Below are 27,833 nucleotides of genomic sequence, written 5' to 3' on the forward strand. Positions count from 1 at the left end.
ACATGGACACCTGTCACCCAGTACACCCACATCTCCTGAAGCAACTCCACAGATGAGTCAACACACAGAGTTATGGTGCCTACCAAGGCGAGGTCTTTATGGTAGTATAGAGATTAGTGGGTTTCAGAGCAAGCATGGCTGGTCAAGTCCCTTCCCGTCCCCCAGCCTGGCACAGTTCTCTTTATTGAGGGCTCAGGTCACCCCCAGCAGAAGGGAGGTGTGCAACCCTTTTCCCCCCATAGCACCAATCTGGACAGGCAATTCCCTGAAAAATAAAAAAAGAACAGTGAAAAGTGCCTTTTAGAAAGGGGGTGACTTGGACTGAGAGAGGAAGGCCGTTTCCTGTGGGAGACCAAGAGTAGCACCATCGTAGAAAGGGAGCTGGGGACATATGGGTGGTGGCGGAGAACTGAAGAGTCTTAGCCTCTCTCCCCGCCTCGTGATATGTGAATAGGGCTGTGCATCTGCCTGTGCAGCTTGGGAAGTCTGGATTGTGAACCTCCAAGGGGATGAGAGAGCCCCAGGTTCCCCAGATAACTGGGGTAGATAAAGTAAAGGAGAGTGCATATCTGGAAGGCCGAGGTGGGGACTGGAGGGGGTTCTAGGAACAGAAATGCTAGGGATATGAGATTGAGAATGGAGAGATTTGAGCATGGAGTCCATGAGCAGAGAAACTCAGATGACGGGTCTGGAATGGGAAGACTTAAGAAAGAGAGTAGGAATTGGGGCAAGGTGAGTGGAGTGGGAAGGCCAGAACAGAGGGAGGAGGTTGGAGTCTAGAATTATGGAGCGATGGTTGTGAGATTCAGAACCAGGGGAATCTATAGGGTGAGGTTTGGATTCTAGGATCAGAAGCATTTGGAAGCTGAGTTCCAGAACCAGAAGAACTTGGATCTGAAATCAGAGGCAGTTGGCATCTGTGAGGTCTAGAACCAGAAGTATTTACAGAGGAAGGACTAGAATTAGAAAAAGCCCAAAGACCAAGTTCTAGAGGGAAGTTCTGGAGGGATTTTGAAGTCATAAGATCTAGAATCAGGATTTGGGATTTGTAAGGTCTACAACCAGAGAAATTTATAAGGCAAAGTCTATAATCAGATGTTTGAAGGCTGAGTTCTAAACCCAGAGTAATTTGGAGTCATAAAATCTGGAGTGAGGGGGCATTAGAGACTAGGTCTAGGACAAAGGGAATTTATAGTATGAAGTCTGAAATCAGATACATTTGAGGCCAAGTTCTAGAACCAGAGAAAAGGGAGATAATCAGATCTAGAATTAGAGGGCCCTGAAAGTTGCAAAGTCTAGAGGTTGTGTGGTATGAAACCAGTGAATGGTACAGGTCATGAGGTCTAGAACAGAAAAGAATTGAAGCATGGCTTCCAGTTCTGGAGGTACTGGTTATAAGATCGAGACATAAAACTCATTTACTTCTTTTTGATGGGAAAAGCAAATCTTGAGTACAGAAAGTTAAAAGGAATGAGCTGGGAATCAAGAAATTTAGAAATTAGGAAGTCTGGGTTTAGAACCAAATGTGTTAGAGATTGGGAAGACTAGAGCCAATAGAAAGCTTGGGATTGTGGGTTCCAGAATCAAAGAAAACAATCAGTTGTAAGATCTGGAATCAGCTAAAATGGAAGAGTGTGACATATAGAAAAAGGGAGTTTACAGGGAGAGGTCTAGAACCATAGAAACTCAGAGTGAGTTCCAGAACCAGAGGATTCTGATGGTCAGAGGCTCTAGAGCCAGAGGAAGTTAGAGGTTGTGAGGCCTAGAACCAGACAACTTTGGAGACCATAAAGAATGAAAGTACAGTTGGAGGTTGTGAGATCCAGAGTGAGGAGAGATGAAGATTGTGAGATCTGGAATCAGAGGGGTTTGGAGGATGCTGGGTCTACATCCGACCATGTTGGAGGTTGTGCAGTCTAGAAACAGAGAGGGTCTCAATTTGTATGGTCTATAACCAGAGAAGGTTAGAGGTTGTATCATCTGGAAGCAGTGGAAGTTGGAGGCTACACCTGGCTTAGGAGATCCACAAATGAAGTCAGTGTCCAGGTGAGGCTGGGGCAGTAGGGGTCCAGAGCAGAGGGGCAGGCAGTTAGGCAGAGCTGGGCGGCTGCTTGGGAGGCTAGAGACTCAGTCAGAAGTCACTGTGGGTGTGGGAGGAAGGCCTGGCTGAGGCTTCCCTCCCCACTGACACCTCAGTGTGGGGGTGAAGATTGGAGTCCCACATTCTTATGGACTCTGGGCAATTCATAGCAATTAAAAATATATCATGAAAACAACAACAAAAATAATAAATGAAATATAGATGGGAAGAAATGTGATTATGGTTATCAATATGTCCCAGAGCCTAGAAACACAGACCTGAACCCCAATCTCCCCCTAATTACCCAAGATAAAGCGAAGAGAATTGGAGAAAGGGATGAGGTAACCAGTATCAAGAACCCCAAGGGAAGTCCTGAGAGAAGGAGGAGGAGGGGGCCAGGGACCCCCTCCTGGAGGTCACTGAGCTGAGACCACCCCAAAGAGCCCCCAGATGGGGGAGGGGCAGAGGGGCGAGGACTGAGGTGGGCCCGAGGTGGGCAGGGACCACTAAGAGGAGGGGAGCCCCTCTCCTGGCTCCCCCACCCTGGGCGTTGGCGGCCAGCTTGGAGTGTGGTTGAGGTCCTTTCTGGGAAGGAGCAGGGAGACGGGAAGAGGGGCTGGTTCAGTCAGCCTGGGCCAAGCTCGTCATTGGCTGGAAGTGGCTCTTGGGTTGGGTGGTGTCCTCATCGGGGTAGAGACAGAGCAGTGAAGGGCCCAGGCCTGTGGGGGAAGATAGAAGGTAAACCAGTAGGGAATTATCACCCCAACTTGTCTGCCTTTCTTGATAGTTAAAAGCGGGTGATGAAGCAGGTACACCTGCATTCAAACAGCAGTGAAATCTAGGGCAAGTTCTGCTGTCTGAACTTTAGGTGTCCAGGATGTTCAGGACAGTAGGTAAGAAGCCTGGAATCAGACTCTGCCTGAGTTTGAATCTAGGCTTCGCTATTTACAGGCTGTGTGACCTAGGACAGGTGAATTTACCTCTCTGTGCCTAGCTTACCTCATCTGTAAAATGAGCTAAATACAGTGCTTCTCTCCCAGGACTGTTGTGAGGAGTAAATGGGTGAATCCATGTAACAATAACTAGTGCTGTTGCTACCTGGAAGGCAGAGATACTTATATCTGCCTCATTTATTGAGCACCTACTGTGTGACAGGCACTGGGGACACAGCCGTGAACAAGACAGATGAAACTCCATGACCTTGTGGGGCTGGCATTCCAGTTAGGGGAGTCAATTAGGTCATGTACATAAATTTAGCACAGAGCTTGGCAGAATATTAGATAAATGTTATCTCTTCATTTACAAATATATACTGAGGATCTGCTCTGTGCCCAGCCACTGGCCAGCCTCCTCCCCCACAGCAGAGTACAGCAGTGACCAAGACAGGCCCGGCCCTCACACCCACAGGGAGAAGACAGCCAATAATCAAATAACTGCGTAAACCCGTATGTAAATGTGGTCTGTGATGAGTGTTATGAGTCCTGAGCTTAGGAAATTAGGGAAGGCTTCATGGAAGGAGTAATATTTGATAAGAGATCTAAAGGATGCAGTCATTAGGCAAAGAATAAGTGGGAAAGCATTTTAGGTACATGGGTCAGCATATGCAAAGGCCCTGAGGCAGCCTCCTCAAGTAAGATGATTTCAAAGTCATTGCCATGCCCTACTGAGGCCCTGTGAAATCTGCCATACACCTCTCGCCCCTCCTCTCTCTGCTTCAGCCACACTGGCGTTATTTTTCCCCAAATAGAACAGATATGCTCCCTACACCCCAGGACATTTGTATTCACATTTCCCTCCACCTGGAATGCTCTTCCCCCAGAAATTGTCATGATGCACCCTTTACCTCCTTCAGGTCTTTGCTCAAATGTCACCTTCTCAAGAAGACCATGCCTAATCATACTTCCAATTGGAATTGCCCTGCCCCAGAGCTCCATGTGCCTTTGTAGGCAATATTTCTCTAGGAGCAATCTTCGCTTTACTCTTTCCTGCCTTTGTTTCATTGTTCTCAACCATCTCCCTCACTAGAAAGTCAGCTCTGCAAGGGCAGGGATTTCTGTGTGTTTTGTTCACAGTTGTGTCTCCAGCCCCTAGGGCACTGTCTGGCTTTTACTGTGTGTTCTCTATATATTTGTTACATGTACAAAGGACAGAATGACTCAGAAGACAGCGACAGTGGCTGACACAGAGGCTGTGAAGCCGAGAGTGGTCTGAGATGAGGCTGCCGTCAGACCCCAGAGGCTTGAGTCCAAGGTGAAGTCTCTCCCTGAAGAGCATTGGGGAACCATGGGAGAATTTCGAGAAGAGGCAGGCCAGGGTCAGATTCGTGCTTTGGAAAGCTCCCGCTGACTGATGCCTGGAGGTTTTAGATGGAAGTATGGCTATTGATAGTTGGTCTGGGAAATGGTGATAAAGGTTAACAGACAGAGCAGCCCGTCTCGCACTCTGCGGAGAATTGTGGTAGCAGTATACCACAAGGTGGGCATTTCTTGAGTGTTTACTATAATACCAGTCTATGCTCAGTTCTCCCTGTGCGATGCCTTTACAGGTCCTCAAACATCCCCATCAGGCAGGAATTATTACAACAGGTTCTGATTGACTGGGGTGGGGGGAGAGTGAGGCTTCAGAAGCAAAAACTATTTCCCAAAGCTACACAGCTGCTAATGACCAGGGTGTGACTCTGGAGAGCTAGGCCTGGGGCTGGGCCCAGCTTCCATGCCAAGGGGTAGCTCTGCCAGCCCCAGCCTCCCTCAGGGTCTCTCTTTTGCCCCTACAGTGCCCCTGAGAGGAGGAAGGGGCTGCACATTTCCACCAAGATTGCATATGGGCACTGACAGCCTCCCCCCACCTTCAGGATTGTCCCAGCCATATGTCACCTTCCAGAGGACAGGGAGCCCAGGGCCTCTGAATACCCAGGCTGCTACTCACCCAGGGGCTCATTCAGTTCCAGAAGGTGGGTGCTGGGATTCTGCTGGCTTGCTGGGGCTGGTCCTCCTGTCAGAAGGAAACTCTGCAGGGCAGAGACAAGGCCACCACCACCATCACCACCATCACCATCATCATCATAACCATCATCACCATCATCATCATTGCCGAGGAGGCGGGATGGTGCAGTGGTTAAGGGCACTGTGGGTTCAGTGGCTGCTATATGACTTCAGGTGAGTCGCTGGCCTAGACACTCCACATGTCTCTCTAGGGCCTCGTTCTTCCTTCTTCTCTGCCCCAGCAGGCTGTGTGTGTGAACTCCATCAGTGCTCATCCTTGTTCTGCGTGTCCCTCTTGGGTTCACAGAATGGGAGATGCCAACAGGTGGGAGGAGGGAGAAGGGGGGTGTTTGATCTTTTAGCTGCTGGGTTGTCGTGGGTTGGCTGTGTCCCTCCATGGAAGGTTTCGGCTCTTAGGAGGTAGACCTTCCTTTCTCCGAGATCCAATGACCATCCCCTGCCCTGTGCCTTCAGGCTAGGGATGAGGCCAGCTTCCCACATTGTGTGCCCCGGGACACTGCACCAACCCTTGTTGATCCCTGCGTGCTGCCCACACCTTTGCTAACAATCCTGTTATTAAATGCTCAACACACCATTTGGGCATGCTGTTTCCTGCCCTAACTCTGACTGATACCGTTGCCTAAACTCTCAGGTGTAAATGTGGAGGATGATGGTGATGATGATGGTTATTTCAAGAATGGTCATGTAGGCCCTGGTGGTTTGGCTTAGTGCTAGAGCATTGGCCGGGCGTGTGAATGTCCTGGGTTCGATTCCTGGGCACACAGGAGAAGTGCTCATCTGCTTCTCCACCCCTCCCCCTCTCGCTTTCTCTCTCTTTCTCCTCCTCTCCTCCCGCAGCCATGGCTCAATTGGAGCAAGTTGGCCCAGGTGCTGAGGAGGGTTCCATGGCCTCCACCTCAGGTGCTGAAAAATGGCTCCTGTTGCAATGGATCAAGGGCCCCTGATGGACAGATCATCACCCCCTAGTGGGCTTGTCGGGTGGATCCTGGATCCTGGATCCCATTCAGGGTACATGTAGGGAGTCAGTCTCTGCCTCCCCTCCTCTCACTAAAAGAAAAAGAATGGTCATGGAGATTGAATAATTTGATCATGCAAGAAATTAGTGCAGTCAGTGTCTGGCACATGGTAGGCACTTATAAATATAAGCTATGGATATTATCAATCACACCCCTCATGTTCAAACAGCCATGTTGGGTGAGGAGCCAGAGAAGTCTTCTATGGGCAGTAGGGAACCATGGAAGGTCTTGGAGGGAGATCCTGTGGAAGCCACACAGTCTAGGCTGGCTTTTAAAAAGGGTGTCTGGTTGTTACTGTGCAGAACTGACAACTGCACAAGTCAGGAGGTAGGGAGGCTGTGGGGAAAGGGATGCTGCTATAGTCTGGTTTGTTTTTATGCCCTCACTTGTCTACAGCCAGCTGTGGGCCATCAAAGGGCCTGATTTTACTTGCTTCTCATGTAGTCCTATGGGATGTAACTTTTCAGATGAGGAAACTGAGTCTCAGAGTGGTGACATCACCTGTCCAAGGTCTCAGTTACTAGGTGGCCAACCTGGGACTTGAACCCAAGTCAGTCTGACTCTAGTGTCTGTACTCTTAATGCTATACTAATCATACAAGGCCAAGACCTGTTCTAGGTTTGGAAGGGGGGCCACGGGAGCAGAGAAGATTCCTACAGATACTAACCCTTATTGTTCTCCCCTTCCCCTGCCTAATTTTATTTTTAGCACTTACTACCAACATACATAAATTTGCAAAGCCCTTTCATAACCTACAGTGTGTCCGTAAAGTCATGGTACACTTTTGCCTGACCTGTGGTGGCGCAGTGGATAAAGCATCAACCTGGAACACTGAGGTTGCCAGTTTGAAACCCTGGGATTGCCCTGTCAAGGCACATATGGGAGATGATGCTTCCTGTTCCTCCCCTCTTCTCTCTCTCTCTCTCTCTCTCTCTCCTCCTTCTCTCCTCTCTAAAATAAATAAAATCTTAAAAAAAAAAAAAGTCATGGTACACTTTTGACCGGTCACAGGAAACCAACAAAAGACGATAGAAATGTGAAATCTGCACCAAATAAAAGGAAAACCCTCCCAGTTTCTGTAGGATGATGTGGCAGCATGTGCGCATGCGCAGATGATAATGTAACACCGTGTATACAGCGGAGCAGCCCACGGCCATGCCAGTCGAGATGTGGACGGTACAGAGGAAAGTTCAGTGTGTTCTGTGGCTTGCTAAATTTGAATCCGTGACCAAAGTGCAACGTGAATATTGGCACGTTTTTAATGAAGTGCCACCACATAGGAATAACATTACTCGGTGGGATAAGCAGTTGAAGGAAACCAGCAGTTTGGTGGAGAAAGCCCGTTCTGGTAGGCCATCAGTCAGTGACGAGTCTGTAGAGGCTATATGGGATAGCTACCTAAGGAGCCCTAAAAAATCTGTGCGTGAGCCCATATCGAACTGCACTGAATAGGTATGAAACTGGGAGAGCTTTCCTTTTATTTGGTATAGATTTCACATTTCTATTGTCTTTTGTTGCTTTCCTGTGACCGGTCAAAAGTGCACCATGACTTTACGGACACACTGTATTACCTGAGCTAGAATATCAAGGTCCTAGCTTCAGCTGGGTTACTGACCTTTCATTTGACTGTCAGCCAGCCCCTGTCCCCTCTGGTTTTCCCATTCACAGAACAATAAGCTTAAGCCTGCTGGGTTCTGAGGGCCAGAGAACTCCACAAATCTTCACACATACCAGGCTGAGGGGAGGCAGTAGGAAGTTTTCAGGTACTGGGCTGGGGGACCGTTTGGGGGGTCTCACTCCCAGCAGCTCCACTCCCTCAGCCTCGTCCTCTGAGCTGTGGGCCAGGGACCTAGAGGGAAACAGTCAAGAATCTCAGAACACAGCAAATGTGGGCAGGTGTGGGCACCAGTGTGTGTAAATGATGAACATTCATTTACTCCCCCAAGCACTTACTTATACATTCACCAACCCACCCACCCATCCACCAATTTATCTTCCCATTAATTTATTCAATGACCCATCATCCACCCACCCATACAAACCCCATTCATCTATCCTTCCATTCATTCACGTATCTATCCATCTATTCACTCACCCACTTGCCATCCATCCATCATCTATCCACCCCTCCACCTACTATATTCATTAATTTCTTCCCTTCCTCACTTGACAAGTCGTTATTAGGCACCCACTGTATACCTAGCTCCAAGATGGGGGCCTTGGGGAATACTGGAATGTATGCATAAAAGCCTCATAAGGATAGTAAGGAGACCACTGTGGAAACTAAGTGGGCACGTGCCCACAACTGGGAGAGAAAAGATGTATGGTATTAGGAATCTAACATCCTTAAAAGAGGGACACAGACCCTCTGAAATTATATGCAAAATGTGTGTCTATGTGTGTGTAAATTTTGGGGGGGAAAGTCATGGCTTTCAACAGAGTCTCAAAGGTATTGAGAAACTTAGTTCTAGATAGTTTCTCTGACATTGTGATAATGTCCTCAACTATGACAAAAACTGTCACTAGACCTGATATAAATATATTCCAAAGGAGGGGGCCCTGGTTGACTGGTGGGATTGAATAGTGAGAAATAGTGAAGGACACTCCAGAAGGAAGGCACAGCCTAGGCAAAGACAGAGAGGTTGGAAAACATGCCATGTGTGGGGGACACTGAGGGTCCAGCTAGAGCAGAGGTCAGTGTAGGAGGAAGGAAGAGGCGGTTCAGGAGGGAGGAGGCAAGACAGGGGGTCAGGGACCCTCTCTCTATACCCTTGATATCCTCCCTCTACAGTGGCTCACCTCTTCCGAGCCCCAGCCATGGAGGGAGCTGAGGGGTCCCCTTTGGATGGGTTAGAGCAGCTCAGCCTGGGGTCACTGCCCCAGCGGGGCAGCAGGGAGGGCTCAGAGGTTGGAGGTGACCGGCCGTGGAAGCTCCGAGCACGGGGTCGGGGTGCAGCCGCCGGAGGTCTGTGGTAGGCCTTGGGTAGGTGCTCGCTGGAGTTGAGCTGGAAGTCATCATCCATGGAGATGTAGGGGGCCAGCATCTCCAAATCCAGGGCATCGACGTCCTGCGGAGGGCAGGAGCGAGTTAAGAGCATGAACCTTGGCCTTGGGTGGTCCTGGGCTAGAGCCCCAGCTCCACCACTGCTGAGTTGTGTGCCTGAGTTCTGAGCTTCATTTTTATCATATGTAAAATGGGTATGAGAATTCTGTGATAATCAGTTGCCAATCTGGCCCCCAAGGATCCTATTCCCTTAGTGCTCACACCCTAGTGCAGTCCCCTACTACAGTGACGAGGGCTGCCCGAGGAACAATAGGATAGTGACGAGGTGATGCTGTGTGACTTCCAGCATTAGGTTGTAAAGACAACATGGCTTTGTTTTTGTTGCGCTCTCTCCCAGATCACTTGCTCTGGGAAAAGCCACACCGTGAGCTGCCCCCACGGCAAGAAATACACATCGTGCTAACAGCTAAGTGAGTGATCTTGGAAGTGGGTTCTGTAGTCCCAATCAAGCCTTCAGATGACAACACCCTGGATGACATCTTGACTACAACCTCATGAGACCTGGCACCAAAGCCACCCAGCTAAGTGGCTCCCAGACCCCTGAGCCTCAGAAATTATGGGAAGTAATACTTGATTGCTGTTTTAACCTTCTAAATCTTAGCGTAATTTGTTATCCAGAAATAGATGACAAATAAGGTTTTGGTATCAAGAGTGGGATGCTGCTGTAACAAAAGCCCACTGCCCAGAGAGCCTGGCAGAGAAAGCCTAGATTACTCTGAAGAAAAAATTAGTCAAAATCTAAACCAAGAGGAGCCTGCCAGTGAGGGCTCAAAGGGAAGTGAGGAACATGGTATTGGAAAACATAGGAAAGGAGTTTTTTTTTTTAAGTGAGAGGAGGGGAGATAGACAGACTGTCGCATGTGCCTTGACCAGGATCTACCCAGCAACCCCCGTCTGGGGCCAGTGCTTAACTGAGCCACTGGCTGCAACAGAGGAAGAGAAGGGGGAGCGGGAGGGGAAGCGAAGCAGATGGTCGCTTCTCTTGTGTGCCCTGACCTAGGAGTCCAGCCCGGGATGTCCACACACCAGGCTGATGCTCTACCCACTGAGCAAACTGGCCAGGGCAGGGGAATTTTGATTTGTGGTAGCTAAAAGTTTAGCAACACTGCCACCTGCAGTTGTGTGGAAAGCAGAAAATGTGACTAGTGAACTGGGTGATCTAGCTAAGGAGATTTCTAGCCAGGCTGTTAAAGGGGCTGCCTAATCTCTTCTAGCTACTTGGAGTAAAAGGCAAGAGGAGAGAAACGCTAAAGGAAAAAATGTTAAACATGAAGGAGCTGGGGCTTGAAAGTCTTGAGAATTCTCAATTTCCCTGTGTACTGAAGAGTTAGCTTTGCCCCCAAAGAGATTTGGCTGTTGTCCTGGCTCCTGGGAGGTAACATCTAAACCACTGGAGTTTCCTGGGTGATAGCTGTGTCTTTGCTGTTCATGGTGGGCTAACAAGATGATTCAGGATGAGGGCTGGCTACACTGAATGGTCAACCATGTGATTAGAAGGTTGGGGCTTTGGGCCATGTGAAGTCAGCCTGACCTCCAAAGAAACTGTATCTTGGGGGGAGGAAGAGATGGTGATCAGGTTAACTACATGGATAATAACTCACTCAGTCATGCAACATTATTCATTCATCGTCTATCCATTGAACCAATGATCTATCTATCTAACTACCCATCCAAACATCGCACCTATCCATCCATCCATCTGTCCGTCCGTCCATCCACCCACCCACCCACCCATCCAAATACTTGTATAACATCACCCTTCTACCTATCCACCATCATCCCCTAATGAATACAATGTTCCATCCATCTATCCATCTACTCATTCCCTTTAACCATCCCACTACCTTCTTCTAAAGCCCACATATGTCAGCTCCCATGCTAGCCCTTACCTGAGCTAGATCTAAGTCTGTCTCCACTGCCTCAAGGTCTTTCCCAGATGCCGAGACTTTGTGTGCATTCTCCACGTCCATAAGTAGCTCATCTGGGAGATCAGCCTGTGAGGAGACAGAGTAGAGACTTAAGGAAATCTTGAGCCTGAGAGAGGTCAAAGTTAGCCAGTCTAGGCATTTAAGCTCAAGGGTAGAAGTGAGGGTCAAATGGCAAACAGCTGGACACCAGGGGGGTCAAATAGCAAATGCAAATGAGCTCTAAACCTGGGTGTTCAACGTGCCTAGGTATAGATCAATAGGAAAAATAGCAAAGGTTTGAAAGGCCAGAGCCCGAGGCCAAGGCATCCAGACCCTCTGGGATTAAAGGTCTTGGTGTTTGGGGGAAAACCATGTACAGTCCAGCTATCCCAGGGCTAAAGAGTGAAGTCAAAGGTCACAGCTTAGTTTTCTGGTGGAGGAAAGATTTTTTGGTGGGGGGCATAGGTCTGGGATGAGGAAAGTCAACATTGGATAATATGGACTGCTGAATCAAAGTCAGACTACTTGGACTCTTATGTTAAAATAATAACTGCTATGGTCTATTGAGTACCTATTAGGTGTCTGGCTCCTACTGAAGTCTTCCCATGAATTTCACTGAACCTTCGCAGTAACCAATGAGGTGGCTATTTGCTCTTATACTCACTTTACAGGTGAAGAGACTGGGGCCCCACTTTTCCAGGGTAACACAGCTGGTAAATGGCAGACTCAGGATTTGGATGTAGATTTGAATAATTTAAGACATGAGCCATTCTTGACTCTTTGAGATCAAAGTTCAGAGACCCTAGGTGCTTGGTCATAAGCCAGGACGAGGTCACCCAGGCCAATCTCAACATCCCAGGTTTTGGTCCAGATAACAGTTGAACAATCTGGAATCTAGGTCTTAAAAGAACCCAGGCCACAACCTTCCCACTATACAGATGGAGAAACTGAGGCCCAGAGAACAGCAAGATCCAAGCCAGAGGACAAAGCAGCCTGAATCCTGAGGGTTCAAGTGTGAGGAACTGCTTACCGGAAGGGGGCTCTGGGGGTGCCGTGCAGGTGGGGGTGCGCTGGGGGTGGCAGCTTCTGAAGTCCCATCTAGGATAGGTGCCAGAAGGCGATGGAGATCAGGGCTACAGAAACGGCGGGGGTCAGCAGCCAGGGTGGCCTCGCTCAGGGAAGGGGGGTGTAGGAAGGCCAGGATCCGGGGACCAGAGGTGTCTGCAGGACACATTGAGATGGGGAGGCACAGGATGGTCAAGGACACATTGAGATGGGGAGGCTAAGGGACAGAGCCCTCCACACCAACCCCAGGAAGCAGAGTTGATGTCTTCAACAAGCAGTCAGGGCGGATACCATTCACAGTGCTGGGGAGCTGGGTCCTGGGGGAGCCCTGCCGAGCCAGGTGCTAGCCCTTTGGTTGTCAGATATGGCAAGTCCATGGAGGGTACTATGGGAGGGCATGACGTAGGGTGGTGTGGGGGGCACACAGTAGGCTTGAGACACTAGCAATTGTCCAGTGGTGGCAAAATATTTTAATATTTCAAATTGACATGGTTGGACCAGGGCACATGACTGACCCGATTCTGCAGCGACACAGAACAGCACTCAGCCATTAGGCTCTGGGGGGCTCGAATGTTAGGAGAAAAGACTGGCCCAGGGCCCTCAAGGAGGTTCTAAAGTCCCTGCAGATCAAGATGTGGCCTGAGCCAGTTCTGAGCCAAAAGAGGAAAGGATACCGTTGACCCCACACCACACCCAGGAGCATGGACTGCCAGCAGCAGCTTGGAAAAGATGAGGCCCTGAAGAACAAACAGGGAGGGAAGCTCGTCCAGGATTGGGGGGACATGGGTGGGTGGGGAGAAGGAAGAGGTAGAAAGGAGCTGGACTTGAGAAGGTCAGTATTATTGGAGGGCAAAGAGCAGTGTGGCGGCAGGAGGGAACAAACTGAAGAGTGGGGGTAATAGGGAGCCACAGCAGGATTCAGAGCAGAGAGCAACGAGACTGAAGCAATCATCCCTGGGACGCAGGAGAAGAGGGAGGACAGAAGAGAGGAGAGCATTCCGGGCAAAGAAAACTGCATGTGCAAAGGCCCTGAGGCATAAAAGAGTCTGGCACATTCCAAAGGGCACCAAGGAAGCTGGTGTGGTTGAGTGAGTAAGAAAAGCAAAGAGGCAGGAAGGAGGAGGCAGGTCCCAGAGGGTGAGCCATGTTAAGGCACTTGGGCTTTCTCCTAGGCATCCTGGGGGCACAACTCCTCCCAGCCCCAGCCCTGCCCCATACCAAGGCTGTCCCCAGGATTAGGGGTGTCCTTCTGAGAGGGGGTGGCCCGCTGAACGGGTCTGCGAGAGTGTCGCTCCGTTTGTTCCAGGGACAGCACCATTCCAGTGTCTTCCACCCGGCTGGGGTACAGGGCAGAAAGGGGAGTGGGAGTCAGGGAGGGTCCTCGGCCCCAGCCCAGGCAGCCCCCTCACATGACGTCCTGGCATAGGAGGCAATCCCATCCAGGGGCAGGAGGGCGTCGTGCAGAAAATAATTTGCCACATTTACTTGTTCCTTTTAAGGATTTAATTTTTCTTGAATGCTTTTTATTATAATAGTATCTAAAAGAAAGTTAAATGTGTCTTCCCAAGCTCCTTCTGTGGAAGGAAAGGCAGAAAAAAGAGTTGGCATTTGGTATAGTTTGGGGAGAAAGGGGATACTGAGGGAACTGAGGGGCAGAAAGGGGGGAGGTTAAAAGATATAAAAACTAAATATTCTTTTTATAGATGTTCACTCATGGATATATTCATAAAATGTATTAATGAAGAATATATATTTAACATTCTTATATTACCAAATATGAAGAATTCATAGAGATATATTTTAACGAATAAGACTTTATTTTTGAAGATTCTATTCATAGACATTCAAGGGAATGGATTTATAAATACATCCTTCTTACGTCCCCCGTGCCTCCCATCCCCGCAGTCTCTAGCTATAGAGACAATCCAAATGTTCCCTGAGCAGACTGGCTTTTGGAGAATTGGTCTGGGGCTGAGGACCAGACCAGACCTTATTTGAATCTCATTTGCATAATGCTCATGAAGACAGAATGTGGGTGGTCCTTTGGCCAGCTCTTAGAGATGCTGTGATCCTTTCCCACCCTTACCAAACCCCTTCTGGGCTGGAAACATCCCAATTTAGGCTGGACCAAAGCCTCCCCATTCCCTTTGAAAAACACAGGCATACACAGTACACATGCACACACACTAGGTACACACAAGCACAAATGGCAACACTCACATACACACATGGATATACATGGACAGATAAGTGTGCATGTTCCATATACTCGAGCTGGCACGTGGACTTCACTCATTCATTCATCCCACAATCATTTCCTAGACAATCAGTACTGCTTAGTAGTTAAGAGCAAGGGCTCTGCAGCTATTGCAGTCTGGGTTCAAATCCCAGCTCTGCCACTTAGGCGCTGTGTGACCTCGAGTATGTAGCTGAACCTCTCTGGACCTCGTTTTCCTCCTCTGTAAAGAGGGAATAATAGTGGTACCTCCTCTGCAGGTTGCTATGAGGCTTAAATGAGTTACTATATGTAAAGAGGAGCAGGTGGACTCTACAGTGTATAAGCACCTGAATATACACCGATAGCTCTCACAGCTGTGCCCTATACACTATGTACACAGCAGTAAGAATGATTAATACCATAAGTTCCTCAATTCACCAGCACTGAGTAAATCCCTATCATTCCTCACCAATTTTCTGCCAGTAAAACTGAAATATCCAGTTCTGCTCTTTGCATAGAGTGCAAAAACTTGAAATCTCAGGGCCCCGCCATAAAAGGCAACTCTTCATAATGAATAAAAGGCATTTCCAGAAGAGATGAGGGTAGGTCCCCTCTCTTTCACTGTCTATAAGTTATTCAAAGATTCTGATTTGAAAAGGTGTTGAAGTGAGAACATTCAAAAAGACAATCAGTTTGTTTTCCTGTGCAACATAAAGATGTGTGTGAAGACTCCTGTTACCAACTTCTATTTCCTAATAGAATATCTCCTAAATCAAAAAACCTTGGAAAATTCCTAAGACTTCAGAAATGGTGCCATGTCCTAGAAGTAATCTTCAAAGAAAAGCTGTTATTTTCTCTGTCTTATGTGATAATTTGTTGTCTTTGTCACCCTGTTGTTATGGTGGAAAACTTCTAAGATACACAAGAGGTAGGGGTGGAGCCTATGGTTTACCATTACACTTCCATTAGAATGACTAAAGTTAAAACCAAACAAGACAAAAAGAAACGAGACAAAACACTGTCAGGGATACATCTGGAACCCTCAAACATCGCTGATGGGAATGCAAAATGGTAAAGTGGATCCACTTTGGAAAAAGAGTTGGGTAGTTTCTTATGGAGTTAAGTACACACTGACCATATGATCCATTCATTCCACTCCTAAGTGTTTACCAAAGAGAAATGAAAACATATGGTTTCACAAAGTTCTCTATGAGAATGTTTACAGTAGCTTTTTCATAATTACCCAGTTAGAACACAGCCCAAATGTCCTCCCACTGGTGAATGGATAAACAAACTGGGTCTCACTCAGATCCAAACCACAGCATTAAAAAGGAACTAGTCACACATACCACAACATAAATTTTAAATATTATGCTAAGTCAAAGAAACCAGACTCAAAAGGCTACATATTGTAGAATTCTAGGTACATGACATTTTAGAAAAGGCCAAGTTCCAGGGTCAGAGAACAGATCAGTGGTTGCTAGGGACTGGGGGCGGGGTGGGTTTCACTATGAGAAAATTTTTTGGGGTGGTAAAACTATTCTATAGCTTGATTGTGGTAATGGTTATACAATTCCATGCCTTTGCCCAAACTCATAGAACCATACACCAAAAAGAATAAATTTTCTAAATGTAAATTACACTTGGATTTTTTTAAAGAAGCAAAACAAGTCCCCATGAATCTGCTAGATTTCTTATTTTGACTTGAATATAGTCCTTTTAATTTAACAGCATACACACTGATGACATCCATATGCATATGCAGACCTACGTGTGTTCAGTCACACATGTTCCACATACATGTATGGGTGTATACTCACACACGTGTGCACAACATACATCCACACTTGTGCACGCACCCATACACACACACCCCTGTCCACACACATGCAGACCAGACCCAGGTATGTAGTCACCCCACCTCCTCCCGCTTACCTGATCAGGAAATGGACGCAGACGATACTCTCAGACTGGGGGCCCCGGCCCCCTGACACCACTGTGGCCTGAGTCTGGGTCCACAGGTAGCCACCACTCCGCGCCAGGAAGCGATACCGCCCCGTTACTGCCTGTCCCTTGCTCAGCACTGGGGAGGGGGACGGGGAGGACTCAGGGCCACAGAAGGGGCAACTGGGGAGGGAAGTCTCTGGGGGCAGGAGTTAGGTATGAAAGGACCAGGGAAGATCGGGTTCCTTGGGGATCAAGGAGCAGGGAGCTAGCTGGTTTGGCTGGGGCCACGCAGCACAGGCTCAGGCCCAGGGAAATGGAACGGAACACATACGGGTGTGGATGCTCTGGCCGACTGCATCCGAATCCAGTGCATGGATGTACTCATAAGCAGAACAGCCAATCAGATCATCAGGGCTGTAGCCGGCGACTTCAGCAATCCTGGGGTGGGGTACAGTGGAGCCTGGTCAGTTCAACTGGCTGAGGTGGAGGGTGGGTGGAGGGAAGGGGAAGGGAGCCCCAGCTAGCAAGATAGACAGAAACAGGGTTGTAACAGAGAGAAAGGGAGAGAGTAGGAAATAGTAGAAAAGGAGGAGTGTGGTAGGCTGAATAATGACCCTCCAAAATGTCCCGTCCTAATTCCTGAACCTGTGAATATATGAGTTTACACGAAAAAAGGGACTTTGCAGGTGTAATTAAGTTAAGGGGCTGGAGATGAGGAGATTATCCTGGATTATTTGGTTGGACCCAATGTAGTCACAGGGGTTCTTATAAGAGGGAGGCAGGAGATCAGAGTGAGAACAGGAGATGTGATGGTGGAGGAAGAGGTTAAAGTGATGTGCTTTAAAGATGGAGAAAGGGGCCACAAGCCAAGGAATGCAGGCAGTCTTTAAAAGTTGCAAAAGGCAAGAAACAAATTTTTTCCTGGAGACTACAGTAGGAACATGCCCTTGATGTTAGTCCCATGAATGAGACTCATTTCAGACTTCTCACCTTCAGAACTCTGAGATACGGAATATATGTTGTTTGGAGACACTGTGTGCATGGTAATGTTACAGAAGCCACAAGAAACTAATACAAGGAAAGAAAGAGGGTGGAAATGGGAAGAATGAAGAGAAGAGAGGGGGAAAAAAGAAGGCAAAAGAAAGATGAGAGAGGAAGAGAAGAGGAGAAAGAAAACCACAAAAGGAAAGATCAGAAAGAATGAATAGAAATAAAAATAATGATGATAAGAATTTTATTTTTTATTTATTTTTTTTAGAGATACAGAGAGAGTTAGAGAGAGGGATAGATAGGGACAGACAGACAGGAATGGAGAGAGATGAGAAGCATCAATCATCATTTTTCGTTGTGACACCTCAGTTGTTCATTGATTGCTTTCTCATATGTGCCTTGACCGTGGGCCTTTAGCAGACCGAGCAACCCTTCGCTCAAGCCAGCGACCTTGGGTCCAAGCTAGCAAGCTTTGCCCAAACCAGATAAGCCCGTTCCCAAGCTGGCCACCTCGAGGTCTCAAACCTGGATCCTCCTCATCCCAGTCTGATGCTCTATCCACTGCACCACCGCCTGACCAGGATTTTAAAAATATATGCTTCTATAGTGCTTTGTACTAGGTAACTCACTGAGTGCTCAGAACAACTGCTCACAGTAAGTTCTGTTATTCTGTATGACAGGTGAGGAGAATGTGGCACAGAGAGGTGAAATCATTTGGCTAAGGACACACAGCCAGGATTTAAACCTAAGCAGTCTGAACCTACAGTGGCCATTCCTAAGGGCAACTCCAAGGTGAGGGAAAGAGGGAAGATGCAGAAAAATGAAGGAAGGAAGGAAGAAAATGAAGAGCAGAGGGATGAGAGGGAGAGAGGAAAAGAGAAAGAGTAAGAATTAATAACGACAGTTTGTTGAGTGCTTACTGCCTGTTGGGTGTGGAACTAACTTTGTCACATAAATTGACCCAGTTTAGGAAAACAACAGGACAGAGAGGGAGAAACTATGAGGAAGACTCAAAGAGAGAGAGGCAGAGAGAGAATCAATGATAAAAAGACCCACAAAAAGCTCAGAAAACTTGGGCAGAAAGAAAGAGGAGGAGTTGGGTGCTGGGTGGGCATGTGGGCAGCACCCACCTTTCATCGCAGTAGGTGAACTTCATGTCCAGGCTGTGGCGGCTCAGGAAGGCCCCCCGGCCTAGTGGGGGCTCCAGGCTGCCTGGGTGGGGGATGGCTTCACAGATGAGTACCAAGCATTGCAGGGGGGGCTCTAAGTTGGGGCTCCCGGTGGGGGGAGTCTGTGCAGGGGGCCTGTAGACCCTCATGTGTCCAGAGCAGTGTAGCACCTGGGAGGGGAGGGGGGAGGTGTGATGCACAAGGACCTGGGGAAGCCATGGGGCTGGGAGGTATGTCTCTATGGGGCCTACAGGGAGCTGAGAAGGAGAAGTCCCCTGAGGACTGCAGGGACCCAGCTCAGAGAGCTCTGAGGACCCCCAGCTTCCAACCTCACAGAGACCTGACCTAAGGAGGTTCTGAATATCTCCAGATTTTAAGACTCAGTAAGGCCTGAGGACCCAGATATAAACCCCATGGGTACTCTAGGCCCAGGAGGCTGGGATTCCCCCTACACCTACAGAGATCTGGATGAAGAAAGGATACAAGGACCCCCAGGCCTCCAATTCCACAGACACCCAACCTCCTAGATTCCCGAAGGACCCACCCTGAGAGAGTCCCAACAGGGTCCCCTGCCTAGAGGACCCCTGGACTCCAACCCACTGCAAGAATTTCTGGGCTCAGGTGCAGCCCCAGCAGGCTCCCCTTTGGGCCAGGGCCTGCCCACCTTCCAGGTGGCTGCCTTGAGGTTGAGGGTGCGCCCGCGGCTGGTGAGGGTGCTCTTCATGCGCAAGGAGAAGCACCGCTCTGTGGGGGCCTCCGGCTTCTTTCTGGACAGGCCTAGGTGGGTCATGGGGAGGTAGGGGGAGAAGTGGGTTACCGGGGCAGCTTTGGATAGGGTCCAGTTCCCTCCAGCATCCTGGTTACTAAAATCCCTCCAGCCTCATCCCTTAAACTGGGACCTGAACCCTGAGAGGGTTTCCCACGGGGTTGGTACGCTCCTCCAGACCCTAGCAGGGCCACATCCTCCTCTTCCCATTTTCTCCAGTCCAGTCCAGTGTTCCAGAGGAAGAGGGGATAGGCTGAGGGCAGGGCACAGCCTCAGTTTCTGTAAGTTGGGGACAGAGGCCTCCAGGAAACTCACTCTGCCGGGGAGTCAGGGCATCCTGAAGTTCCTCTTGGTCACAGGGATGGATGAAATCAAAGATACTATGTCCAATGAGCTCAAGCTGCAAGAGAGGGAAGCAGGGGGTGTCTTGGAGGGAATATTTTATTAAGGCCTGGCCCACCTCCTCCTTCCCAGCTCCATCAACCTAGTCTTAATTCAGGAGCCAGGGTTGTGTCACCAGTCTCCTCATTTATTCATTCACTCATTCATTCATTCAGTCATTCATTTTCTTTCTCCAGCATACTACTATTTGGCAGGCCTTTGTCTCGATGTTATGGGCACAGCAGTGACCACAGACATAAAGTCCCTTCCACTCAGTTTACAGGCTAGTGAGGGAAGATGACCAATAAACAAAACAAAACAAAACAAAACCTATTTATAAAATAATATAATAGCCTGACCAGGCGTGGCGCAGTGGATAGAGCATTGATCTGGGATGCAGAGGACCCAGATTCGAGACCCCAAGGTCGCCAGCTTGAGCACGGGCTCATCTAGTTTGAGCAAAGCTCAGCAGCTTGGACCCAAGGTCGCTGGCTTGAGCAAGGGGTTACTCAGTCTGCTGAAGGCCCACGGTCAAGGCACATATGAGAAAGCAATCAATGAACAACTAAGGTGTTGCAACATAAAATAATATAATAATAAATATGAAGAAAACTAGAGCAGGGTAAAGTGATGAAATGAAGGGCTGCCATTTTAGAGGCAGTAGTCAGAGACAGCTTCTTTGAGGTGACATTTGAACTAATTACTGAAGAAAGCTAGTGAGGTGGTCTTGTGGCTCTCTGGAGTGTTTTGGGAAGCAGAACAACAAGTGCAAAGGCCCTGAGGTGAGACACCTCCCCCATTCAAATCTCACTTGTTTGGCAAGTCAAAGACCCAAATCCTTTTGTCAATTCAGGCAATGAGCTGAATTGCTCAGGTGCTGGTAGGAGGAGACACAGAGGAAAGTGGACCCCGGAAGCTCCCAGTCCAGTGGTAATGATGAATGGGGGAAGGGCAGGCTCTACCTCCTCTGACAGCTCCTCTTGTTGCTGGATTCAGATCCTGACTCTGCTACTTTCTAGCTCAGGACATTCACCTTTCTAAGCCCAAGAGCTCAAACTGAAGGACAACTTGGTACCCGGAGTGGTGTCACGAGGCAGGGAAAAGGAACAGATGCCAGCTGGGAGCCCATTTATATGAACTAGGAAAAATAATGGCAACTCTCTCGTGGGACTTGCTATAAGGATTAGCTGAAATTAGCTCTGTCCCCCAAGTGTCTTTTGTTTGTTTTTCCATCCTCAGTGCCTGTTCCTCCTCTCCCACCTGAGGCACTGCATCCACTCTGATGATCTTGCAGCCTCCAGTCTACTCGCTCCAATTCTATCTCTGTGCAGCACTTAGAGGGATCTTTCTAAAATGTAAATCTGTTTCAATCTCTCTAACACAACTTCTCTTCTGCTTAAAATCCTTCCATGGCTCCCCAGTGCCCTGGAGATCAACCTTCTAATCTGCCTCTAATTCTCTAGTCCTTGCTGGCTGCTCTATACTTTTTTTTCTCTCACCTTCTCCCATGGTACTCAGCACCTAATTGGGATAAATGTCTTTATTTTCCCAAAATGCTCTGTTCCCTTAGTTATCTACATTGCTAGTCATTGCTGGTCCCATCTGTTCTCCATACCTTTTGACTGGCTAAGTCCTTCAGGCTTCAGCTCAAATGCCATCCCCTCTTGGGAACCCTGGTTTCCCCCCAGGTTGGGTCAGGTGCCCACCTTCCCTGGCTTGCACACCTCGTAGGCCGCCTCATCCCTGCCCTGAGCATTCTGAGTCTCCCTGTCCAGTGACAAGTCTGTCTCCTTCTGTACTGTGAACCCTGTAAAGGCAGGGCTAAGGTGGTCCTGGTCACCTCTGTGTCCCAGCATCACCTGTATGGACCAGACACAGAGCAGGCAGTTTTTCTCACCTGACTGAGGCCCAGGTGTTTGCTGACATTCTCCGACAGGTAAGCCATGTCTCCCTCGGCGGTAAGCACCATGACGAAACCCTCTAGGGCCTTCAGGTAGCAGGCATCCAGTTGTTCGCCCCCTGTTCCCACCTGGTTCCACTCCCCTGGTGTCCAGGCCAGGGTGGGTGAGGCATCTCTAGTTAGCCGTAGGCCCCACTGGCTAGCTCCCCTCTGCCCTTCCTCACTCAGAGGAAATTATAGGAACCCCCTAGGTGAGGAGGACACATTCCAGGGGCTTGGAATCCCAAGGAAGAAGGCAGAACCACCAAGAATGGAATTCTCGGGGAGTGGGGCCCCCCAGGGAGACAGAATTCTAAGGAGATGGAATTGCCAGTGGTCAAAATTCTAAGGGGCCAAGGCTTAGGGGGAGCCGGAATTCTAAAGGGGCCAAGCCTCCCAGTGGTTCTGAATTCTTGGGGCAGGACCTTCCAGATGGACAGAATTCTAAAGGTGACAGATTCTAAAGTGGCAGAGCCTCCCAGAGAAGTAACTTTTTCTGGTCTGGGAAGTTTCACGGGCAGAACCCAAGGGAGGATACTCCTCGTTCCATACAATACAATCTTTTCAAGGGTCCTGGGATTCCAAGCTCTCTCTCTCTCTCTCTCTCTCTCTCTCTGTGTGTGTGTGTGAAAGACTCCTGAAGAGTGGAATTCTAACTGGGTGGGAATTCAAAGGGATGGCTACTTAATGGGACAAGAAATAGAACTAGGGAGTTGAGGAGGGGAAGGGGTACTTTCTCAAGAAATTAAAAATTGGGCAGAGTAAGCCTCCCAGGGATATTTATTACAAGGGGACGAGACCTAGCTGAGAAGGCCTCCTGGGGGACCAAATCCTGAGGGTTGAGGCGTTTTAGGGAGTTAGCCAGCCTCCTATCCCAAGTTCTAAGGAGGCAAGGCTTCCCAAGGGTGTATTCCAAGAGGAGGGGCCTCACAAGTGATAGACGTCTAAGGGGGCAGGCTCCGAAGGCCCAGAACTGGCGGGGCCGCACTGGGGAGGTGGATTCCAGGGCAGCTGTGACTCGACAGGGAAGACGTCAGGGGGCGGGGCCTTGTCGGGACAAGGATTCCCGGAGGAGGGGCCTCCCTGGGGTGTGGCTTGCTGAGGGCGGGACCTCGCCAAGGTGGGAATTCCCAGGGGCGGGGCTCACCTGCGGCGCAGAGGCGGTGCATGCGCAGGTAGCTGATGGTGAGGCGCATGATGGAGGCCTTGTCCAGGTGTGCGCTGACCCCGCGCGCGAAGGGCAGCGTGTGCGCCAGCTGGTACAGCACCTCGGTCTCCTGGCTGCGCCGGCTGCGAGCCGCATCCCGGGACTTCTCCTTGCGCAGCTCGGTGCTCGACCTGCGGGCATGGGAAGCGTTCACTGGCGGCCCCTCGGGAAGGGAAAGAGGTAGACTGGACAAGCACATGGGACGCTGCCACGTGGGGCTCGGACTTGCTGTGTGGCCCAAAGGAGTTTCCGGAGCAGTCTGGGCCTGGACGGGTTACACTCTGGAGCTGCTTCTAGCTTCGGGTTTTATCTGTCCCTGCGCCAAACCATGCTGCCCTCCTGTGCCTCACAGGGCCACTCTGTGCCCTCCCTGACTTAACTGCTTTTTATTCCCTGCCTTGGGACATCTAGGGGACAGAGGGGCCTCCTGCTGGGAGGGGGCTGGCTGAACTGGCCCACAGCCAGGGAAGGGGAGGAGGATGAAGAAGATGCCTGCAGTCTTCCAACCCCTGCCCTACAGCCTCCCAGAATCCCCTCCACTGACCTTCCCCCTCTTCAGCAAAGCTGAGTCCTCAGAATCTTGGAGCACAGATCTCAAAGTTCAAGGACCCACCAACAGGGGCCCCGCAGGGTGACACAGCAAACCAATCGCCCAGGGTTCTGTCCAACCAACAGCTAAACACTCACTCCTGCCCTTTAATGTACTTCAAATGCCTGAACTCTGTGAGGTGTGCTGGGGGTAGAAGGATGAGTTAGTTATCTTTGTGTCAGAAATATATGCCACTTACTCAGCATTTATTATGTTATTCTCTATGCCATGTGTGTAACATACATTAACCCACTTAGAGTCAGACAGCCCTTGAAGGAAAGTAATGATCCCCACTGAACAGATGAGGAAACTGAGGCAGACTTTGCCTAGAAGGAGGAAAGCCAGGGTTTGAAAACTTCTATTTTCTCTGTCTCTCTGGCTCTGGATCTATGTCTAGGTTTTAGTGCTTTTCCCTGTTTCTACCACTGTCTTATAAGTCAAACTCCAGGTTTGTCTGAATCATAACTCTATAGTTTTTGAAAAACAATTATACAGTATATTACAGATAGCATATATAATCTTATCTATATTTATAATACTGATAAAACCATTGATAATAAGCAGCTATAAGTTGCTAAGCACTTATGTGTCTGGCACTGTACTAAGGACTCTGCCCGTGTGTACTTATTCAATCCTAGGGGAATTCTAGGCAGGAGACAGTTTAAACCTCCATTTCACAGTAGGGGAACTGAGGATCTAAAAGGGGAAGTCCTTTACTCAAGATATCACAAAGCCAGTAACTGGCAGAGTTGGAATTTGAACTCAGGCAGTGAGGTTCTAAAGACTTCATGCTCCTAATTCCCTCCTTGTGACCCACCCCAGGGAAGCAAGACTCTAAGTGTGTGTGTGTGTGTGGGGGGGGGCTATACCTTCCTAGAAACCAGAGGGCCTTCTGGAGGAGGCCTCAACCTCCCTCCCAGGAAGATCTGCAGCGCCACCCACAGACAGGACGGAGAGGGGGAAGGAGACTGTCCTGTCTGGCTGTAGAGGGAGAAGACTCTTCAGGCTGGGTGGAGGGAGGAAGAGCCAGCGATCGCCCCCATTCCTTCCCTCCTGGCTGGTTGGGGGGCGGAGGCAGGGGCCTCCAGTCCTGCTCTGCCCAGAGGACATTCCGTCCTGTCCTGTTCTGGTTCTGTTCCAGCTCTGTTTGTCATCCTGCCCAGAGGGAGGGGGTGGGTGGGCCTCACTGGAGGTCTGAGCAGAGGGAACAGAGAGTGGGAACAGGACAGGGGGTGGGGCCGGCCCCCACCTTCCAGGCAGCTGGGCTCTGTAATCTTCTCTGTGGCAGACCTCTCCCTCCATAGAAGGAGCCAGCTGGTGGCTGCGGCAGACCCCCCCTCAGCTCCCAGCCTGTGCTCTGACAGGAAGTGTGGGCCTCTCACAGGCTCCACAAACCCTTGAGTCTCTGGCCTTTCCTATTAAACAGAGTGGGGGCTAGTTCCTCCGGTTCAGGAGTCCAGTCTTGACTCCATTACTAATTTGCTGTGTGACTTTGGACAAGTCGCATAGCCTCCCTGAGCATAGTAATAACACTTACCTCACAGGGTTGTTTTAAAGATTAAATGAGTTAATATATATCAAGGGCTTAGAAGAGGACTGGCAATTGGACTTTTACTCAAGCACTTTGGGAAGAAGACTAAATAATAGTGATAGTAATAATGATAGTGTTGGTGTATTGAACACTCATGGAGCTAGAGACCCCCGTTAGATCCTTTCAATAACCCTGAGAAGCAGGCAAAGCGATCTCCCTCCCTGTTACAGTGGCACCATGGGCCCAGGGAGCCCAACTGCTGATCCGAGACCCTCCACCAATGCCCTCGTGTTCAAGGCGTCTCAGTCTGACCATGTAGCTACTAGTATTTTCCCTATTTTTCTGAAAAGGAAGCAGGTCCAAGGAGGTGATGGAACTTGCCTGAGGCCACACAGCTTTTAGCAGCAGCGCCAAGTTAAACACTAGGTCTGTCTATTTCCAGCCAGAGCTCTGTCTGAGTTGAACATGGTTTATTGCATACCAATGGAGTGTCCTTCTCCCAAAGATCTGTTACCTCACTGCTCTTCAACTTGATGTGGTATGGGGGAGGGGAGGCATGGCTGCTATTTTTCCAGGATATGAAACTGAGGCTCAGAGAGATAGTCACTGGCACAAGGCCACACAGCCAGGAAGTGGGTGAACTGGGATTTGATCCCCTGACTTTAGGGAACTGTGCTCTTAAGTGCCATGTATTGGCAGGTGTGCCCAGCCAAGGGATCCCTATCCTGCCCCTCCTTTGCCCAGTGGCCTCGATCCCTTCCCCTTGTCCCACCCCAGCTGCCTCTGGATTCCTCCAGATGGACAGTCTCCCCCCAGCTGGCCCCGTGCCCAGCCCTGGTCCAGCCTCCTGGCACTCTGCCCAGCTCGGGACGTGCAGCTGGAACCTTGCCACCCTTCCTCTGTTCCAGCAGAGAACAGGGGGTGGGGCCAGGGCCTGGAGGCCCCAGGGTGAGGCCTGAAAATGGGGACTGGAACGTGGACACCCCCCCCCCCCAAAACCAGGAGAGGGAGAAGCATATTTCTTCCCTGTCCTGAAGAACTGGCCAACCATGAGCAAAGGCCCAGAGAAAGTGGGGTGACCCTGGATCACATTCAGGGCTGCTCCTGAGCCTCTCTTTTGACCCCAAGCTGGGTATTGGGGTTTTGGAAAAAGTGTAGAGGATTTCGGGGGGCTTTGGCTGTATCTAGGAAGGAACCCTCTTTGGACTCCCAGAGGTGGCCTGAGAGGCCCAAGTCAGGGTTTGGATTTGAGGAAGGGATTTGGGGTGTGGGCCCCGAGGAGTTTCCCTGCTTCCCTGACATGCTCATTCTCAAGGACATGGTAATCCAGTGGGGTGCCCATACCAAAAGTTCTATCTTCTTTGGGAACCCTCTAACCTGGGTTCCCGAAGGTGATAGGACTTTTGAGGCAGAGTGCCTATCAGGAACTTCCCGAGAACGTCTGTGATCGGGGTGGGATGGCAGTAAGCCCAGGCTGGAAGAAAGGAAGGGGTGAGATGGTATGGGGGCCCCACTCACCATCGCCCAGGCCACCTTTGGACCAAGTGCCATCCTAGGAGTGCAGGAGGGGATGGAGTGTGGCTGGGATCCGGGTGCGAGTTATGAGTGGGTGGTGTGTGGCCCTGGGATGACACCACAGGAAAGGGCTTGCCTTGGGTGGGAAGGGAGAGCACTTCTGCTTAGCCAAGAGGGGCTCCTGCCCAGCCAGGAGGGGGCGCCAGGAAGGGTTGGGCCAGGGCTGGCTCAGAGGGGATGGGATGGAGTTCCCTGGTGGGCCCAGAGCCAGAAACTGGAATAGATTGGGGGGGGGAGGCGAGATGGCTTGGGGAGGTGTGAAAAACATGGGTGTGGATGGATCCAATCAGACTTGGGAAGCCAGAAAGGAGGGAAGGGGCAAGGCTTCCTGGATGCCTCAGATTGGACAGGGGATGCCAAGGGCCTAGGACACTTTCCGGGGTCCCCATGCAAACATATCCAGATAAGACCCGTGGCAGTGGACCCAGAGCATAGGTTCCTGATGGCTCCAGCATATCTGCACCTGCTGGGAGCTGAACACAGGAACCTCCCTCTACCCAGGGTGGCCCAGCTGGGCACTGCGACAAGGGTGCTCCTGTCATGGCTTGCACTGAGTCAGGCACAGCACCCTCCTTTGGGTTTCCCTTCAAAAGGCTTGGTGCCCCTGCCCCAATAGTCACAGAGACTGGATGGGGTGGAGGAGGGACATAAGGCCCTAAACTTTGGCAAGTGGTCAGGCTGTTTTCCTGTTATCGAAGGGGGTGACCTTACCTTTCACAATGATAGAAAAGGGCCCCTGGGGAGAGTCCCAGGTAACATCTGAAAGGTGACTGCCTCTGTGTATTTCTAGGGATCCCAAGTTTGGGAAACTGTGTCAGGGATGGTCCAATTAAAGGATATCTCTTTTACCTTGAACTTAGGAGCTGACCGCCTGTTCCAAGAGACTCTATATCTGGGAAGGCTCGATTTGGGTGTATCCCATATCCCTTGGGATCTCGGGGTCTGGCGGCAAAGAACAACCTCAATCTTGGAGGTTCAAAGGCCAGAGGGTCCATACGGAGGGAGAACGCGCCCCCCCCCTCAGAAGCCCAGGAACCGCTCAAACGTAACACTCTCAATTCCATGGGGACCCGGAGTTTCACCCCCAACCAGGAGTGCAAGCGAATGCGGAGCAGCAAGAAATCGGGGATCACGACTCTGAAGTCGCTCCTGGCAAGATAGGCGGGGCAGCTGGGGAAATCCCCCAACCCCTGCAACCACCTAGGGTAGAGGGTGCGGCAGAGACGTGCCTCCAGCCGCCCGTCTCGGGGCGTCTTTAGCTTGCACTCACACTTCCCCACCCGGGTCAAGGGTTCCTAGAAGGAGAGACCCCCAATTTTCATCATTCCTGCCCTTGAACCCCAGTACCTTGCGCGCTGCAGTCCCAGCGCCATGGCTTGCACGTCGC

The 27,833-nt window shown here is 50.0% G+C and overlaps 1 protein-coding gene across 3 annotated transcripts; it reads right to left on the minus strand.

Moving 5' to 3' along the window:
* Positions 1–85: 85 nt before the first annotated feature.
* Positions 86–27,833, minus strand: HIF3A (hypoxia inducible factor 3 subunit alpha). 3 transcript variants are annotated; one of them, XM_066271745.1, is made up of 15 exons: positions 27,794–27,833; positions 22,692–22,882; positions 21,503–21,648; positions 19,540–19,624; positions 19,123–19,235; positions 18,420–18,628; positions 16,631–16,737; positions 16,288–16,435; positions 13,353–13,471; positions 12,100–12,290; positions 11,052–11,156; positions 8,898–9,166; positions 7,830–7,947; positions 5,006–5,087; positions 93–2,799 (listed from the first exon to the last, which is right to left on the minus strand). In XM_066271745.1, the coding sequence occupies exons 1-15, from the start codon at positions 27,817–27,819 to the stop codon at positions 2,702–2,704; spliced, it is 2,007 nt and encodes a 668-aa protein (XP_066127842.1). In that variant the 5' UTR covers positions 27,820–27,833; the 3' UTR covers positions 93–2,701. The 3 variants fall into 3 exon arrangements, with proteins under 3 accessions (XP_066127840.1, XP_066127842.1, XP_066127839.1); XM_066271743.1 differs by lacking the exon at positions 27,794–27,833 and having other exon boundaries at positions 86–265; positions 22,692–23,533; XM_066271742.1 differs by lacking the exon at positions 27,794–27,833 and having other exon boundaries at positions 22,692–23,533.

This window comes from Saccopteryx bilineata, chromosome 3 (genome assembly GCF_036850765.1).
Source record: "Saccopteryx bilineata isolate mSacBil1 chromosome 3, mSacBil1_pri_phased_curated, whole genome shotgun sequence".
Taxonomy (NCBI): domain Eukaryota; kingdom Metazoa; phylum Chordata; class Mammalia; order Chiroptera; family Emballonuridae; genus Saccopteryx; species Saccopteryx bilineata.

Coding starts and splice junctions, on each gene's coding strand:
- HIF3A (XM_066271742.1), bottom strand. CDS start 22,950: ATGTGCTTGTCCAGTCTACCTCTTTCCCTTCCCGAGGGGCCGCCAGTG. Junction 19,625..21,502: donor AACACCTGGGCCTCAGTCAG/GTGAGAAAAACT, acceptor CCTCTCTTGCAG/CTTGAGCTCATTGGACATAG. Junction 11,157..12,099: donor ACCCCCAGAGCCCCCTTCCG/GTAAGCAGTTCC, acceptor GTCTCCTCACAG/GCTGATCTCCCAGATGAGCT.